The sequence below is a fragment of the Carassius auratus genome, chromosome 3, assembly GCF_003368295.1.
Source record: "Carassius auratus strain Wakin chromosome 3, ASM336829v1, whole genome shotgun sequence".
In the NCBI taxonomy this organism is placed as follows: domain Eukaryota; kingdom Metazoa; phylum Chordata; class Actinopteri; order Cypriniformes; family Cyprinidae; genus Carassius; species Carassius auratus.
In genome coordinates, this window is record NC_039245.1 from 2541536 (window position 1) to 2561705 (window position 20170).

At 36.7% G+C, this 20170-nt stretch overlaps 1 protein-coding gene across 2 annotated transcripts in view; it reads right to left on the reverse strand.

The window, feature by feature from the left end:
- Positions 1-20170, reverse strand: part of LOC113043133 (glutamate receptor ionotropic, NMDA 2A-like) — a 137224-nt gene that overhangs the window by 60010 nt on the left and 57044 nt on the right. For both annotated transcript variants that reach the window (XM_026202343.1, XM_026202335.1), the window contains one exon: positions 7679-8271. In XM_026202343.1, coding sequence (XP_026058128.1) covers positions 7679-8271 — 593 coding nt within the window. The remainder of the gene's footprint in view (positions 1-7678; positions 8272-20170) is intronic.

Genomic DNA, 20170 nt, shown 5'->3' on the forward strand with positions numbered 1-20170 from the left:
AAGCTCATCAAGAGAATGCCAAGAGTGTGCAAAGCAGTAATCAAAGCAAAAGGTGGCTACTTTGAAGAACCTAGAATATGACATATTTTCAAGTGTTTCACATTTTTTTGTTATGTATATAATTCCATATATAATTTCACATGTGTTAATTAATAGTTTTGATGCCTTCAGTGTGAATCTACAATTTTCATAGTCATGAAAATAAAGAAAACTCTTTGAATGAGAAGCTGTGTCCAAAATGTTGGTCTGTACTATATATATATATGAAGCTTAGCCCCTCTCTGAGGGCCTTTAGGGCTCTGACAGGCCCTCAGAGAGGGGCTAAGCTATTGATTTTATTTTTTTTTTTTTTCAAATTTAGATGACAAACTTTTAAATATAATTTTAAATATAATTTTTAACACCACGTCTACTCCGTGTGTTTCTCTGCGCAGGCCCGGTGCACCCAGGACGCGATCTTCCCAGATGTCCTTCACTGCGACGCCGGGACACCACGGACCCTGGGTGCATCCACAGCGGAGGATGCGAGCCGGGTCCCGGGCGACGACATCTCCCCCTCCTGCCTTCGAGATCTCCATCCAGAACCGCTTCGCTCCCCTCCGTGAGACAGGACGCGACGCTGTGATCATCGGAGACTCCATCGTCCGACACGTAAGTGCTACGTTAGCCGAAGGTAAAGTGCACACTCATTGTTTGCCTGGTGCTCGTGTTCTCGATGTTTCTGCGCAGATACCCGCGATCCTGAAGGACGACGAGAGCCCGAGAGCGGTCGTGCTTCACGCCGGGGTTAACGACACCACGCTGCGGCAGACGGAGACGCTGAAGAGGGACTTCAGGAGCCTGATCGAGACGGTTCGCAGCACGACGCCCGCGGCGACGATCGTCGTGTCAGGACCACTGCCCACGTATCGACGAGGACACGAAAGGTTCAGTAGACTTTTTGCTTTAAATGAATGGTTGTTGTCATGGTGTAAAGAACAGAAACTGCTATTTGTTAATAACTGGAATCTTTTCTGGGAGCGTCCTAGACTGTTTCGCGCTGATGGATTACACCCCAGTCGAGTCGGAGCGGAGCTTCTCTCTGACAACATCTCCAGGACACTTCGCTCCATGTGACTAGTAAGTCAATTCTCAAATAACCATTATGATGAGTTTTGTTCCACCCGCTTAAATGATAAAAGTACTTGTGCTGTAAAACCTATTAAGACTGTGTCTGTTCCCAGAATAGTGAGGTCAAAATATAAATATAAATATAATGTAGGATCTAGAAAAAATCTTATCGTAATTAAACCAGAAAAATGTAAAGTAAATGAACAAAAACAATTTTTAAAGTTTGGGCTCATAAATATTAGATCACTCACACCAAAAGCAGTCATTGTAAATGAAATGATCACAGATAATAGTTTTGATTTACTCTGCTTGACTGAAACCTGGCTAAAACCAAATGATTATTTTGGTCTAAATGAGTCTACTCCACCAAACTACTGTTATAAGCATGAGCCCCGTCAGACTGGTCGTGGCGGGGGTGTTGCAACAATATATAGTGATATTCTCAATGTTACCCAGAAAACAGGATACAGGTTTAACTCTTTTGAAATACTAATGCTAAATGTTACTCTGTCAGACATGCAAAAGAAATCTAATGTATCTCTTGCTCTGGCTACTGTGTATAGACCACCAGGGCCGTATACAGAATTCCTAAAAGAATTTGCAGATTTCCTCTCAGACCTTCTAGTTACAGTTGATAAGGCGCTAATCATGGGAGATTTTAATATTCACGTTGATAATACAAATGATACATTAGGACTTGCGTTTACTGACCTAATAAACTCCTTTGGAGTCAAGCAAAATGTCACCGGGCCCACTCATCGTTTTAATCATACACTAGATTTAATTATATCGCATGGCATCGATCTTACTGCTATAGATATTGTACCTCAAAGTGATGATATTACAGACCATTTCCTCGTATCGTGCATGCTGCGTATAACTGATATTAACTATATGTCGCAGCGATACCGTCTGGGCAGAACTATTGTTCCAGCCACCAAAGACAGATTCGCAAATAACCTGCCTGATCTATCTCAACTGCTATTTGTACCCAAAAATACACATGAATTAGACAAAATTACTGACAACATGGGCACTATTTTCTCTAATACATTAGAAGCTGTTGCCACAATCAAATTGAAAAAAGTTAGAGAAAAACGTACTGTACCATGGTATAACAGTAATACTCACTCTCTCAAGAAAGTAACTCGTAGTCTTGAACGCAAATGGAGAAAAACTAACTTAGAAGTTTTTAGAATTGCATGGAAAAACAGTATGTCCAGCTATAGACAGGCTCTAAAAACTGCTAGGGCAGAGCATATACACAAACTCATTGAAAATAACCAAAACAATCCAAGGTTTTTATTTAACACAGTGGCTAAGTTAACAAATTACCAGATGCCACCTGATTCAAATATTCCACCAACGTTAAATAGTAATGACTTTATGAATTTCTTCACTGATAAAATAGATAACATTAGAAATACAATAGCGAATGTAGATTCTACAGCATCTAACACTTCAGTTTCATCCATCGCACCCAAAGATAAACTGCAGTGCTTTACAACCATAGGACAGGAAGAGCTAAATAAACTTATCACTGTATCTAAACCAACAACATGTTTATTAGATCCTGTACCCACTAAATTACTGAAAGAGCTGTTACCTGTAGCCGAAGAACCGCTTCTCAATATCATAAACTCGTCGTTATCTTTAGGACACGTCCCAAAACCATTCAAGCTGGCGGTTATCAAGCCTCTTATTAAGAAACCAAAACTAGATCCTAGTGTACTGGCAAATTATAGGCCTATTTCAAATCTTCCATTTATGTCTAAAATTTTAGAAAAAGTTGTGTCTGCTCAATTGAGCACCTTCCTGCATAAAAATGATCTGTATGAAGAATTTCAGTCAGGTTTCAGGCCCCACCATAGCACAGAAACTGCACTTGTTAAAATTACAAATGACCTGCTCCTTGCGTCAGACCAAGGCTGCATCTCATTTCTAGTCTTACTTGATCTTAGTGCTGCGTTCGACACCATAGATCATGACATACTCATAGATCGATTACAAAACTATACAGGTATTCAAGGGCAGGCTCTAAGATGGTTTAGATCCTACCTGTCCGATCGCTACCATTTTGTTTACTTAAATGGGGAGTCATCTCATTTATCATCAGTAAAATATGGAGTGCCACAAGGATCCGTCCTAGGTCCCCTTCTATTTTCAATATACATGTTGCCCCTTGGTAATATTATTAGAAAATACGGAATTAGCTTCCACTGTTATGCTGATGATACTCAGCTATATATATCAACGAGACCAGATGAAACTTCCCAATTATCTAAGCTAACAGAGTGTGTTAAAAATGTAAAAGATTGGATGACAAAGAATTTTCTCCAATTAAATTCGGATAAGACGGAGATATTAATTATTGGACCAAAAAACACTACACAGAATCTTGTAGATTACAATCTGCAACTAGACGGATGTACTGTAACTTCCTCTACAGTCAGAAATCTGGGTGTTATATTAGACAGCAATTTGTCTTTTGAAAATCATATTTCCAATGTTACAAAAATTGCATTCTTCCATCTTAGAAACATTGCCAAGCTACGAAACATGTTATCTGTTTCTGATGCAGAAAAGCTAGTTCATGCATTCATGACCTCTAGACTGGACTATTGTAATGCACTTCTAGGTGGTTGTCCTGCTTCTTCAATAAACAAGCTACAGGTCGTCCAAAATGCAGCAGCGAGAGTCCTTACGAGGTCAAGAAAATATGATCATATTACCCCAATTTTACAGTCTCTGCACTGGCTACCTATTAAGTTCCGCATCAGTTACAAATTATCATTACTTACCTATAAGGCCCTAAATGGTTTAGCTCCTGCGTACCTAACTAGCCTTCTACCACGTTACAACCCATCACGCACCCTAAGGTCACAAAACGCTGGACTTTTAGTAGTTCCTAGGATAGCAAAGTCCACTAAAGGAGGTAGAGCCTTCTCACATTTGGCTCCCAAACTCTGGAATAGCCTTCCTGATAATGTTCGGGGTTCAGACACACTCTCTTTGTTTAAATCTAGATTAAAAACACATCTCTTTCGCCAAGCATTCGAATAATGTATCTTTTTAATTGTGAGTGTAGTTGCATCTGATCAAAGGTGCATTTTTATTCATTAGCTTGGGTTAAACTAATTTTACTTTGTTGGATCAGCAGCTATGCTAATGATGTCTGTATTTTGTTTCTATGTTTTGCCACGGGATTCACATCCCGTGGTAACTAGGATTTACACAAGCTCCAGTCTGGATCCAGAACACCTGAGAAGAGATGATGCTGACCCTCAGAGGACCTCAGATGATGCTAACCCTGAATGAACAAACAGAACTAACAATTATTCCTAAATGTGTGACTTAATCATATAATAACTTAATTAATAATATTGATAGTTCATCGTCTAGCTGACTACGTCTTGTATTATTATTATTTTTTAGTTTTTCTAAAATCCTGTCAAATGTGCACAAACTACTAGCTACTACTAAATATTGTAGAAACATAATTTTCTGTAAAGTTGCTTTGTAACGATTTGTTTTGTAAAAAGCGCTATACAAATAAACTTGAATTGAATTGAATTGAATTGAATTTTTTTTTATAAAAAGATATGATTTCTATGGTGACGCATTGCTGCCTCAAACATTTATTTTCCACTCACTTATGTCTTAAAAACGAGATGTAATTTAACATCATCTTTTCTCGTTAAACCAACATAATTTCTCGTTATAACAAGATGTTTTCTCATTAAAACAACATATTTTTCTCGTAATAATGTCATATTATGTCATAAAAACTATATGTTTTCCCATTATTATAGATATGGTACATTATGTGAGCGATAAGCGACCGTGCTGCTGTCGGCACAGTCTGACATAAACGAGGATCTGCACACTGATGAAATTATTTAAATACTATACTGTTTTAAATGTATTCTGAAATGTATTAAATATATGAAATGTATTCTGTCTACAATATAGTGCTATCCAATACTGCACTCAGACCCATTACTCGATTAGGCTATGATCAGATACTACTTAGTAGTATCTATTTAGTTCTTTTTGGGGTAAATGAAGATTTTTCTTTTTTTTTTTTTGTGGGTTAAAAATTGAGATTGCTATTTGTGCGTGGGCAGCCCTAAAAATGCTACTTTTTCACTCAGCCTTTATTTACTTTATTAAACTTACTTCTATTTTTACTTTATTACATTTATTTTTTTCACTGTCTATCCCATCACACAGAATAAGAGTTCACCTCATGTACCACTCTACAAATTAGTCACAATAACGTTTCTTCATACTGTCTGGCTGTTGTATAGGCTATTTTCCTTCTCATATAAATTACAACACTACTCTATTCGGCGGCGCCAGCGTGATCTCTTAAGGATACATTGTGATAACATAGGAAAGAAATCACGATGCGATGCTCGGCTTGTTTCAGCTAAAGATATAATTTAATAATATGTAATCACTAATACGTAATTAATATATAATCAGACTAAGGTATCAAAGCTGCTTACGCATGTGAAACAAATATTAAAGCATAAGCCCATTTGTTTACCCACAAACAAAAAATAGGGCTAAGGAAAATCGATCTTAATTTTCGTTTGCCGATTTTCAAACAGAACAAAATAATATTAATAATAATTATTATTATTAGTCTATTATTATTTTTATTAAAAGTCTATTTGAAAATTTCTTTATTTTTGTTAAAAAAAAAATTGTATTTGGATTTGTTGTTAAATCAAACTTCAGTCATTCAAATACAGAAATATTAAGCCGAGAGTAGATTATTTAAAAATAACCATTTTGATCTGATCATAACCTAAACGAGTCATGGGTCTGAGTGCAGTTATTGGATAGCACTATATTGTAGACAGATTGGAGATGTACTCAAAAAAATATTCCACTACGATTAAAACCATTATATTAAAATACATTTAAAACAGTATAATATTTAAATAATTTCAGCAGCGTGCAGATACTCGTTTATGTCAGACTGTGGTGACAGCAGGGCATTTCTCACAAAATGTACCATATCTATAACGGGAAAACATATAGTTTTTATGACATAATATGTCGTTATTACGAGAAAAATTTGTTGTTTTAACGAGAAATTATGTCATTTTAACTAGATAATTATATTGTTTTTACAACATACCATCTGGTTTTTATGAGAAAAGATGTCATTATAACTAGAGAACATCTCCTTATTACAAGAAAAGATGTAATTTTAATGAGAAAAGATTACATTAAAATGACATAACATCTCGTTATTACGGCATAATCGAGTGGAAAAAAATAATGTGTGTGAGGCAGCAACGCGTCACCGTAGATTTCCAATTTTATTTAAGCAATTCATAATTTCACAATCATCATCTAAATAAAATAAATACAATGTATGTGGAAATAAACTCTTCTAATCTGCCTATTTAGTGAATATTTAGTGAATAACTTTTCCTCATTTTCTCTTAGTTTTTTTCTCATGCCCATTTTCTCCATATCAGAATCTTTCCGCCTTGCGTTTGTGGCTCTGTGATTGTTGGTGCAGCTGTGAAATTACAGAAGGCCAAGCAGTAGTAAACCAATGAGAGTGTAATTTTAAATGACAGAGAAAACTGACCAATCATATCTTTCGTCTAAATGGGTGAGCCTTGTTATCACTAACTTTATTACAAGTTCTGCCCAGTGCCCACGGGGATCTCTCCCCGTGTTTCATCTGAAAGGGCTCATCCCTATGCCCTAATCCCTTTTAAAGGGTTTACCCTCCAGAGTGAGAGCTTCGAAGTGTTGAAGGGTTTAGGGGACCAAATAACTGTTTCTGAAGTGCCCTTGCCGACAGGCGTCATCATCATGCAAAGAATCTGTGCAAAAGGATCATGGGAGCCCGAAGTGTCGATCTGTTGTACCCTTCTAAATCCTTCCTTCCGAAGGGTTCTTTGCAGTGGCCAGTTTTGAGCACTTCGGTTTGAAACGACCATTCAATATGGCGGCCATGATTGTTTTCACTACAAATTGTCCTTTAGAGGGTGATATATTGGAATGCACCGTTTATTTAAAATATATATATATAAACTGATAAAATGTACCATTTAGGTACTAATATGTTCCTTTAAGGTACTAATATACACCTTTTAGGGGTAAATAGGGAATAAAGGTGTACCTTTTGAAAAAGTTCCACCTTAGTGACAGCTTTTCTAATGTTTTATTTTTTGTACTTCTGCGAGTGTGTGACATTTGCATTATATTTTTTTAATTGTATCCATTAAACTTTGTTTGGAATCTTTAAAGATCACTTGGAATTGAATGACAGCCAACTATTAGGTCTATCATTAAAAAACTGAGACTTTTTTTGCAAATGCCCTGTATGCCCTATGTCTCTAACAGAGACCTCTTGGGTTGTTTTTTCTACCTTTTCCTTTTTCCACTTGACTGATCAAAAACTGTGTTTTCCCACACAAACAGCCCTCTTGTTTCCACTTTTAAAGAGCAGGAACTGGATGGACAGGCTGTTGACAGAAAGCACTAACATACCACTGACACTTGGATAATAGCCCAGCTCTCATCTTTCACTCACTTGTGTAGCGCGCTGGGTGGCAACTTGGTTTTTTCCAGTTGCCCATAGCAGCTGGTTTTGGCCTCTGGGATGTCCCCAAACTCTTCCAACATAGCTGCAGCTGCCGTGGTTATAATCCCAAGCCCATCTCGAACCCGTGCCTCAAGAGGATAGTCCCAGTCATCGTAGGATACAGAGATCATTCCAGAGGGGAATGTATCTGGTGTGATGTCTGGGTTGCCCGTGGTCGAGCTGGGCACGATCCAGATGTACCCGAAACCGGTCAGGCCCAGTGATCGGGCCTCTTCCAAGATGTAAGCCGCTTCGTCCTTTGAGCAGTACAAGAGGATGACTGGAGACTGCACCCTCTTCAGCTGGATCTGGGTCCTGGAGTCCCCATCTACGACGTCCAGGGTGATGGTGTGCTGGAGGTCCCAACCGACAAAGCTGTTGTCAACTGTGGTCTTCAGGATGGCAATGAAATCCTGGTAGCCTGGAAACTTACTGGTCACTATGGAGAAGACATGCCAGTCGTACTCTTCCATGATGTTGAGCATGAGCAGCGCCTCCTGTTGGATGGAGGCCCCGAACTGGAAGAATGTAGATTTTACATCCTGTTGAACAAAGAAAAACAAAAGAACAGTCATAACATGATAAATATAGGTTTTCAGCTGTCAGCATTAGGGATGCACAATATACTGTATACAATACCAGTTTAGTTGTCGGCCTATTTATACAGTTTATACAGTATACAGTATACCTTTGCTTTCTTCTAATGTTCACTTACAATTAATCTTTATAAATATTTTAAAACTATTTAATCATAATATTTTTAGATAATGCATCACTAATAAATGTCAAATTAAAAACAGTTAAACAGTTAAAATTAAATAATTCCCTCACATGCACTAGAACAGCCAGAATAGAATCATTTGAAAGTTCTGAACTCAATATTACAGAGTGACAGAGTTAACACAAGTTAATTAGATCCTTTATTAAAATGTAACGAGACAAAAAGTAAAGAGAAGAGCTTTTCTGGTTCTTTAACTCCTTTGAGATCCATCTGATATGTGCAGCTCTGGCCTTGATGAACTCATTGTCTTATCATGATGCACTGAGTCAGTTTTTTCTGGCTGAGCAGATTCAATCCCCATGTGTCTTTAGAACTATTCCCTGAGGCACAAAGGACACTATCGTTTTTAGATTCTACTCGAGTTCAAATTTTTTACTCATTTTATGAGAGATCGGAAGCTTGTATAAGGAATGCGACAAGCTTTCATTAAGCTTCTCAGTTATTGTGGAATCGATTTTTCCCATCACCATTTCAATGTCAAACCAATTACTGCAGCCTCATGAATGGTCAATGAAAGGTAGCCAATGACTGAATACAGATGTAAGATGAGGCATCTGTCTTTGTGTGCATGTGTGAAGGAAACAACACATTGTGAGTCTGTGTATGTTAGGAGGAGAAACGTTTCACTTGTTTCTTTTCACTATTTTGGGAAGCTTGGCTTGACATTGCCAATTTCACACACTGGGGAAACTAAAAGACACTGGTGCTACAAAGCAAACACAAGATAACCGTGGATAGCACTTCACACATGCATCCACGGCACAAACGAACACAAATCTTACCAAAACCGTTATGCTACTTTTCCATGACCAACCATCTGGCCTCCCAGACGACACTAATATCTTCAAACGCTATTTCAGATCTTCTGCTGGCCTTTGTCAATCTTTTCATTTGATGCCAGTCTTTGCAATAAATGTTTATTGGTTAGTTGGTGGGCTGGTAATGGCAACTTTTTCTGCACCTGTGTCCAGTTTTTCTGCGAGATTTAATAAAATGTTACTCTCTTTGGGTGGAAATATTTAGATCATTTGGTCATTCTCAGATCCAAACTTTTGACAGGTACTATAAACAAAACTATAATATTATTATTAAAAACACATCAAGTGATGTTTTTTTTTAATAACAATAAAAAATAAACCTATAATTTAAAGTCTTATCTATCTATCTATCTATCTATCTATCTATCTATCTATCTATCTATCTATCTATCTATCTATCTATCTATCTATCTATTGATTGATGTCAGGACTAAAAAAATTAACAAATTTAAATACAAATACTGTGAACCAATATTTCACAGAAAATGCATCTGCATAGCATCTATAGACAATTTAATTGAAAATAAATATTTAAATGGCATTGCTGAGGCTCAAATGACACCTAGTGAAACTTGATGAAACAATGGCTTTTGCAATGAAATACTGTTGTGCAACAGTTGCACTGTTATGTGAAGCGGCCCCTGTGAGACTAGACAAATTTGCTTAAGTGATGGATGGACGACAAGACAGTCCCAATTTATTTTCACTGCCTCACCTTGGAAAGATTTTAATTATTTCTCAAAGGTTATCATGGTGCCATCTTAAAGTGGCACAGTTTTGAGCGGCAATTTCTTTTCAGATCTGGGGATGTCAATGAATGTGGAGCAGATTATATTACATTTATGGAATAATGGCCTGTATATTACTCAGCTTGAGCTGCCCACTCCCCAAAGTTGTCCGTCAACTCTTGAAGTGCAGGGTTAAGAACATATGACCCTCATAATAATGGTCTGTAGACAGTGCAGAGTGAGCACTGGTTGACCTCATTCTCCAGATGAACTCAGGAGATGATGGAAACAGATGGAAGTAGTAATTGTTTCATGTTAAAAACAATGTGGTCTCTTTCTGCAACAAGGATGAAACCAATAATTATAAAGTGAGAGCCAGGAAAAGAAATAAAAGAGTCTTATGGAGCACTGATTTGGTAATTGAGTAAAAAATAAGATAATTTATACACAGTTTGATGTGTACAAATATATTATATTGTGTGATAATATATAAGCCACAACTGCAGCATGAAAAACAGGATTCATAAAGTACATTTATAAAGATTTTGCATTGTTGCCTACAGTAAATGTAATTTCACAGCCAAGCACCAAGTGTGACATGAAATGCACGTGTAATCAGCTTCAGAGGTGTGAAAGAAGATTTGTATGCACTTGACTGGAGCATAGCAATACTAGTTTCTAATTTCCTAACCGCTTTCCCGAGGATCTCCACCATCCTTGTCTGCTGCAGAGCTTTCTCAATGCCATTTTCGTCATATAACAGGATACAATTATCATCCAGAGGCGACAAAGCTATATTGTTTGCTCAGAAATAGGAACCGTGCTGTGTCTTATTTCGATGCAATTGTACTAGTGTTGCAACTAGTGTTTTTTCTCTAATTGTGATGCAAACAAATCTTTATTGTGAGCTCCAAGTTTCAAAGATATTCAAATTAGAGCACCTAGCAGCAAGAACAAGTGGCCACAATTTCTCTAAAGCCCTGTTTGATGAATCATCATGCCTGTTATTTTGATTAGACCTCCAATATGAGGAGACATGATCCGCCAATATAGGTTGGCATCAGTGACTGAACAAGCAACAAGAGCGCATGTATATAATCTACAGTAAGTACACCATTTTGTATGTGAGTGAGTGTGTGGGTAATCTGAAGTGCTTCAGAGGACCGCCTCAGGGGTGGCCGGTGTTATCCCCACAGCTCATGTCATTGCCAGCAGCGAAGCAAACACGGCACAGTTAGTCTAATACCACAGAAGAGCCACACAGCGCAAATGCAATCTCAGCACCCAGCCCGGCTCCACTTCGTTAAATTGTGACTTTGTAAACTCTATAAATTGTCAATTCAGTTTTGATGGAGCGGTATGCCAAAAAGTAGCATAATCGTTTTGGTGCTAATGCCAATTTTTTGCACCGTTTTTCAAAGGCTCGGTCTCAAGAGCTGCTTCATGAGTTCATTTTTAGTGTGAGCTCTTAGTGACTAAAGCAAATGAGTGGAGCCAAAGAAAGAAAGGGAGAGAAAGAGCAACGCTGATAGACACAGAGCAGTACTGTAGTTAAAAAGACAGAACTGAACTTCACCATCTGTCGTACGTATGCTGTATAAATTCTGTCCCAAATATGAAACTGCAGGGCATTTTTGACAAAAATGTATTTCTATGACTTGTCCTGCCGTTCATGAGTTCTGCATGAGTACTACTGTATATTTTTTAAATCAATAAATGGAATGAAAATCCTTACATAATTATAATTATTTGTGTACAAAAGCCAGCGATAAAAGCTAGAGATTTAAATTCAGCTCATTGGAGGATTTGGCTTTAACAGACAAACTTGGAAATTCAGTGTAAAGTTCTATAACCATTCATTCCTTTCATTAATTTAATATCTTTTAACATTTTTGAAGGTCTAGAAATCATCATTTTTTTAACTAATTGAAAAGTGAGGTTTTACATAACAGTGGAAAACATGAAACAATTTGTCCTGGCTTTAGAAAGTTGGAGGAAATTTTTTTAATAATAATAGAGTATTACAATAGTTCTCAAACGTTTTGACTCCAAAGCCCTCATCAATATGCAAAGGCCCCATGATTTTTCTGGTTATTTATGATTCAATGGATAATGATTAAGAATTTGTAAGATGTATATTATTTTTATTCTTTACAGTTTTTACCTGATTAAATATTTAAGAGCTTTGCATTAGACAAATGTACATTCATTATAAAGATCAGCGGGTAACACTTTATTTTAGGGTCTCTTAATAAGTTGCTTAATAGCTTGCACATTACTAGAATATTAGCCATTTATTAGTAATAATTAAGCACAAATGAATGCCATATTCTACATGACATAATTCTACATCCCTATTCCTACCCAATACCTAAATTCAACAACTGTCTTATTTACTATTAATAAACAGCAAATTAAAAATCTATTGAGGGAAAAGTCGTAGTTAATAGTGAATAAGTATTCCCTTTTCTAAAGTGTTACCGATCAGAGTTATAAGATTTTATTAAGTTTACATTCATTTAATTTATTTATCAAGGGGTAGAAATCACACTTTTAAAATCAGGCTTTATATCATATTAATAATAACATATGTTATTCAATATATTGAATTATTATATATTTTATATTCGTTGTTATAGCTCTTTTAATGCTTGTTGTGCCTTATTTTAAATCTTGAGGCCCCCTAACTTCAACATTTAATAAATCAAAACAGAGACATTCCACTGGCAGTATGGTACACTTAACACCCATACCAAAAAAAGGGGAGGCGGGGGGTTTATAAACCAAATTTGTGATGCAAGAGATGCTTTTCGGAGAGAGAAATAAGATGTTTCCAGATTAATAATTTGAATTAAGATGAATAAAAAATTATATATAAAAAACACTGGTCCATCAGCTCCTTTTCAATGTTTATTTGAACCAAAATCAGTGTAGTAATTGTCCACATCCCCTACAGACTGAACATTTACCCTCCCTATGATTCGGAATCTCACTTAATTCCTTGTGAATCCACTTTGCAGGACACTTTCAGGTAAACATACCCAGAGACAGAGCACCGCACTGCAGCACCACCGTCACTAGTTCCACCACTCCACAGGATCACAGTCTTTCTCTCTGTTTTCCATTCATTCAATTTCCTTTTTCTTTTCTTATTCATTCTCTCCTTTCATCCTCTGTCTGCTTCTCTGTTTTACTTCTTCCAGTACCCTCTCTCTGAGCTCTGCCTGAGTGTCTTTCCTAAACCCACCTTATCAGCACATGTGATTGATGAAAAAGGTGAACGTGTGCAGAAATTCAATTACACTGACATGCTGGTGACAGAGGGAGTGAGATGGGGGAGGGGGGAGCGGAGAAAGAGAAACAGAGAAAGAAAGAAGAAAGAGCACTGCAGTGAAACGCCACTCACTGAAGTCCAATTAGCTCTCCTGTGAACAAAAGACGGGATTATTTTCTTTAAAGCTGCAGTAGGTAACTTTTGTAAAAATATATTTTTTACATATTTGTTAAACCTGTCATTATGTCCTGACAGTAGAATATGAGACAGATAATCTGTGAAAAAATCAAGCTCCTCTGGCTCCTCCCAGTGGTCCTATTGCCATTTGCAGAAATCCATCGCTCCCGGTAAAAATCAACCAATCAGAGATGCGGTCCGTAACTTTGTTTGTGTTCAAAATGTAGAAAAATGTATATAATAAGCGAGTACACCATGAATCCATTTTCCGAAACGTGTTTTTAGCTTGTCCTGAATCACTAGGGTGCACCTATAATAAGTATTTATATTCGGACTATTTTAGATTGCTTCAGGGGTACCGCGGCGGAGTAACCCAGTACCTTTGTGATTCTTCATAGACATAAACAGAGAAGTAGTTCTGGATACGATGTTCTTCCGCAAGATGCAAGCAGTTCTGTTTATTAACCGCTAGAGCATCAAAAGTTACCTACCACAGCTTTAAGATCAAGTCTGAAAAAACGTGCGATAAAAAGGTTCATCGCTTTGGTTTATCACTTTGTGTCACAACTGGGAAAGAAGCCGTATTTATGATCCTATTGGAACAGATTATTTTGAATATTTAATGAAATTCCTTCTTGATGGTTCAGCAAAAAAAAGAGAGGGGGGAAGGATAGAGAAGATGGGTGGAGGTATAATGAAGGGGGTCTGTAAAGCCCTGGATGCTGCGCTCTGAGTAATGACTATGCCACTGTTTCATGAAGTGTTCATTACATAACTGTCATGTGTTTCTCAAAGACAGATTTTGCTGAATTTCCCCACGGCCTTGAGGCATGCGACTGACAGCTGCTTCAGACGATAAGGTGTTCACCTCACAATACAAGTGAAACACAGTTTACTAACCACATTACCAACGACAAAAACCAGACTGACAAACCGTCAGTGGTTCTGTGTTTCATCAACATAATCCACTCTGAACTCAAAGGAAAAAACACAGTAACCAAGGACAAAAACACCATTTTTAGACTGATTTGATATTAATTTTCACATTTTTTTCCCATGATTCCCTGGAGAGATCTTTCATTAATTCCCATTTCTGAATAAGACCTGATCTATGTTGGAAACTGTCAGGAGATCAATAGAGAACCCAGGTTATATTTTACCTCAAACAAGTGATGGTAATGAATGATCACAGTGGTTTCCTCTTACAGCAAACCCCCAAAAAGACCTTAACATAACACTTAGATTGAGGCTGCACTTTAAACATCCCAAGCTCAATCAATTAATACAAGCTGGGGGTACAGCATACAATAATTAGGAAACATGGTTAGGTCATATGGATGAACAGCTACTGTCTCATTCATATGTTCGAAAAGAGAGGCAAAAAGAGGCAAAGGACGCTCTTTGATGCGTGAAAGAGTTTAAAAATAGCAGACGGCTCAAGTTTGTTCATCTACACGCTCACTGAGCTTGCATTCACAACTGTCTTTTTGTTACTGCTGCTGTTTTTTCCTGTCAGGACTTTATATCAAGCAGCAAAACCCCACAGGAGCAAGCTGACAAAGGCAGATAAACTTTCTCCGAGCACAGATAGTCTCGCTCTCTGCCTCTCTCTGTGGGCACTGCCCCACTCCTGTCAGAAAATTCCTGAGGACGTTCCCTTCAGAGTCCTTTATGTTTACATCATCAGATTACTAATCACATTACAAGTGCTGTCATTCTGAGAAGAGCTGCCTGTTTGCACTCTATTTGACTTGTTGTCCGATCTTGTCAGATTATGTCACGATCTGTGACGCAGCCCGTCCAGGAAGATGATGATCCACAACGCATACAGGTGGTCAGAAAGATCAGTGTCACGACAGCTGGTGATCATTTGGTGTGGCAGGGTTTGTAACGGAGAGCAGGCATCTTTTTTTCTGAAATGACCTGATGATTCAATACAAAGCGTTATATGGCAGAACGGCAACGTCAAAATTTCCTGCTGATTTTAATACAGATGCAATGGAGCTTTCATAAATGATTCGTTTTATTTGTGTTCAAAAGCACTTAAGAAGCACAGCAGGAAGGTATATAAAATGCTGTCATTATTTAGGCCGTTTGTACACCAAAGCATTTTTCTCGAGGATAGCTAATTTTGTGAATTGTTCTCAATTTTTGACACCAGGAGCATGCTGAGCATCTTTTTTACACTGAATGCTTGGGTGTTTTTTCTCAACACCGAATGATGAAGAACGCATCGCTCATCACTTTCACTTTTTAGTCAGCTGACCAATCACAGTCAAGGAGGGGCGGGACTAATTCCACACTGACCAACCGTCACACGCTGCTTGTACAACGACAGAACAACAATATAGAAGTTGCTTGTCTCCAAGTATTCATACCTTTATGAGATGGAATTGCCGGACTACCAAAATATTATTATGAAAATGTAAAAGTTGTGGAAAAGGAGATATCCAGAATATCCACGCTCCTCTTTTCTCTAATGGTGACCAAAGGTGTAAAGCAAGCTTTTCTGTTAGGAATGACTTTTAGAGATTTTAGACTGTTCCAGTGTTTATTAATATTTTGAACTAGATTTTAATGTCATATTTGTAGTTTTCATTCTAATTCAAGTATACATTTTAGTAATTTTGTTAAATGTTTTTGCTATTGTATTAGATTTTTATATTTTTATTTAGCTGAAGTGAAATTTATTTCAGTTTTAGTAATTTTAGTAATTCGTCTTATTATACTTCAGTTAGTTGCCTGAGCAACATTTCTAAATTTGATTGAAGTTTTAGGCTTTTTATATATATATATATATATATATATATATATATATATATATATATATATATATATATATATATATATATATATATATATATATATATAATGTTTTACCATATTTCAGCTTTAATTAAATCAACAAAAGTATTGTTAATTTGTATTGTATTGTATTTGTATTTGTATTGTTAATACTTTTGTCTTAGTTAACAATAACAACTCTTGTCTATTACTAGACAAACATGTTTAATACACAAAGCTATTGCATTGTTTAGAATGTCTTGGAATATAACACATGACTCATATGAATGACTTTTTATGCTTTTATGGCACTTTTTAGTCCTTGTTGTGGTGGATCATTCTTTGAAACAATTCCTGTTTTGCTTCACGGAAGAAAAAAGTCAAACAGGTTTGAACAAAATGGATGCGAGTAAATGACAGAATTGTAATTTTATGGACAACTTGGCCTTTAAGCAGCGGTTCATGCGGTTCGCAAGTGCATTAAAGAGAGTGAGAGAGAGAGAGAGAGAGAGTAGCACTGCATTACAGGATTGGCATTTAATCACATCCAAAAGGAGCCAAATAATTATCATTACCGCTTTACATCAATTGTCTTCTGCAGTTTTCTTTGTCATTTTTCCTTAGCATGCATTCATTTATTCAGTAGACAGAGAGCACACACATCTAGACTAAATCAGATTATGTATACAGCGGCTCCGGGCAGGGCCCGAGTTATGTTCTGCCCTGTGGTTTGTGCTGTGTCCATTTGCACTGCAGGAAAAACTTCAGCTGCAAACCACACAAACTTTTTAAAACCACTCAAGTAGATGCCATATTTAATCGACTTCAAAACAAAAGCAAAATAGGATGAAGAAAAACACTGTTCCCGCTTTCCTCACATGGCAGGTGCAGGGGGAACACGACCAGCCCATGTTAAGCGCTCACATTTCATTTTGATTGGCTGCCAGCAAACAGTACAGAGTAACTGGCACTTGTTATACTTCAGCAGACAAACGGCACTCCTGGGAGATGTCAGTCAGGCACACTCCAGGCTGTGACGTAACCATCCAGAGCTACTGAACCTGAAACCAAGCAGCTCACCGAAATGCATCTGTTCACACTCACACACACACTCACATACACACGCCACACTTCAGCGGCAGATTAATATAACGTCGAATCTCAAGTAGACTTTATCAGTGATCTCCCCCCAGCAAATACACACACACACAAAGAAGTTCTTAAATCACGGGATCCAATAAAATACAGTCACAGTACAAAGTGTCATCATACACTGAGAAGTAACTGTTGTAGAAACAATTTTCGCTCAGAAAGCACATTTCACAAACAATTACAAAGAACTGAAATAAATGTGAAATGTTGAAGTAGAACTGAAGGGGGAAACATAGTTTTACAGTTTTAGTTGAATTAATTTAGTACTTCAACTTATTTTATTTCAGTTAAACATTTTGTTGTTTTATTTCCAATATTTAATTTTGGTTATGGTTTCATTAATAATAATTTCATTTCAGATTCATACCAATCAACATAAACAATTTTTAATCATTTTAGTTTACAACAACTAGACTGAATTAAACAGAGATTTACTTCTTCTGAGGAAAAAGACTCTGATGGTTATCTCACACCTGCCTCATGAATGATGCTCAGATTTTCAATATAAACTCAAGAAGTTCTCTTCACGATTGTTACAAGAACAAATTACGTAAGCAATGCTATTCAAGAATATATTTCTCAGTTTTATAAACAGTTTGAGTCTATTTGTATTTCTATTAAGGTATTTTAGGTTCAACATCTGCGAGCAAGTGATGCATTGAACTCCATAAGAGCATAAGAACTCCACTCAGACTCTTTAATATCACAATTGATTTTCAATTCTGCAATGAAACGGAGAGCAAACAGAGCCTTTTGCGTAACACTCCTGCTTAACAGCCCTCTGTGATGCTAATAGATGCTAATAATCTCATTCATTATATCCCATCATCATAGTCAGGAGACTCTGGCTAAATAGAAAATAAATTTTATTTCTTTCTATTGGAGTTTACACAAATTAAAAAAATAAATAAATAAAAATAAGATATTATGTGACTTTAAACTCAATTCTGAAGACGTTGAGACAATAAAAATGGGAAAATGTGGTTTGTGCTGTTCAGACGAATCAGGCGAAAACAGAGATGGAGCAGCTTTGTGTAAACAGCTCAGCCTGGCACATCTGTCTTAATATAGCCATGTGTTCAGCATTAGATTTCCTCTGCCACACACAGACAAACTCCTTCTGTAACCATGGCAAAAGTTTTTGTGAACTTTCCTAAGGACAAGAATAAACAGCCAAAGTGTCACAATTGACCGGCCCTCTATTGACTCTGTGGCTCATTTTCTGCTGGCTGCCCACTCTCTGTGTACTCATCAGTTTGACTGGCAGGATGTCTGGTTCCCTCTCAACCAATCAGCGTCTGTGCCGGAGCAGACGTTTGGTCTGCTTAGACAGCACCTGAGGGTAATTTGATGTCAGAAACGTGCTGGGACCAAAAAACAGCTTGGGACATGTGCGTTGAATGTTAACTATTGCATGCTCTATTATTTCATTCACATGCAGTATTGAATTTCACTGTATTTTGCGGCTGTTTTTACATTACAAACACAGAAATAAAAGGTCACTGAAGTTTCATCATTCACTATTATATAAAGCACTTTGAAACGGGATTTATTGTACTGAATGGGTACACACGGACAGTTCACATAAATGAACAGGTAAAAAAAAAAAATTCAGGAATTAATACAAAAGGAGTCCATATGCACTATATATATATATATATATATATATATATATATATATATATATATATATAAATTAATTGGTGTTTTCTACTTGTATACCTGCTATTTAGTGTAAATTCAGCAAAGTACAGATTTATTAATGCAACCCAAATTGAGATTCAATTAATTGAATTTAATTTTACACAATTATAAAGTTGAATTTTTTTTTTTTTTTATTATTATACAAGTTTTTTAAGGTCACTTTTGAGCAAGTTAATACATCCTTGCTGAATAAAAGTAGTAATTCCTTTATTTAAAAAAAAATAAAATAAAAGTCTTACCAAACCACAGTAGTGTTTATTTAAAAGGTTATTAGCATCAACATAATTAAAAGTAGTTTAGCTAACTACTTTCTAAAGAAGTAGTTTTACTGTAGTCTACTGTACCTGCTTTTTTAAATATAATTTAATTGTAGAATGCCAAGTTAGTGTGTTGCTAGCTAAGACTATTCCATCCCTGTGTGGTATGATATTGTATTATTCACCGTCATCAGAGAGTGTCAGTGTTGAGTTTGAAACATGGAAAAATCTTCTTGCATCCATTAAACAGAAGCTGTCGATGGACACATTTCTGGTTTCAGAGACTGTATTTATGAAGCCTAAAAGTAGGACTTCCAATTTCAGACCTAATTCATAATTAAAGTTACGTTTTTTTTTTTTTTTTTACTGCAGCCTGGTGTTTTTTTTTTACCAATATAATTGGACGAGAATCAACACATTCGATACTATGCCAGATTAAAAATAGCATGACCTTTAAAAAAGATGAAAAAGGCCTCTACATATAAACATTAAAAGACTTCTCTAAATCAATGAGTTTTGCAAATGCATCTAGAAATGTCTTTGCTCTGACATCTGTGAATCGCTCATAAAATTCATCAAATCAAAGGTCTGCTACAAACGGCCCCCTCTGGAATTAAACGTGAGGGCATGACCAGAGAAATATAAACATTTAGTAACAGTAAATGAAAGTGCTTATATAAGGCAGTGTGAGCCATCTGTGATCTGCACTGCTGAAGGAGGGAAGTGTAACTGGGTCAGCCGCGTCGTCCTGTCCTCTATAGCACTT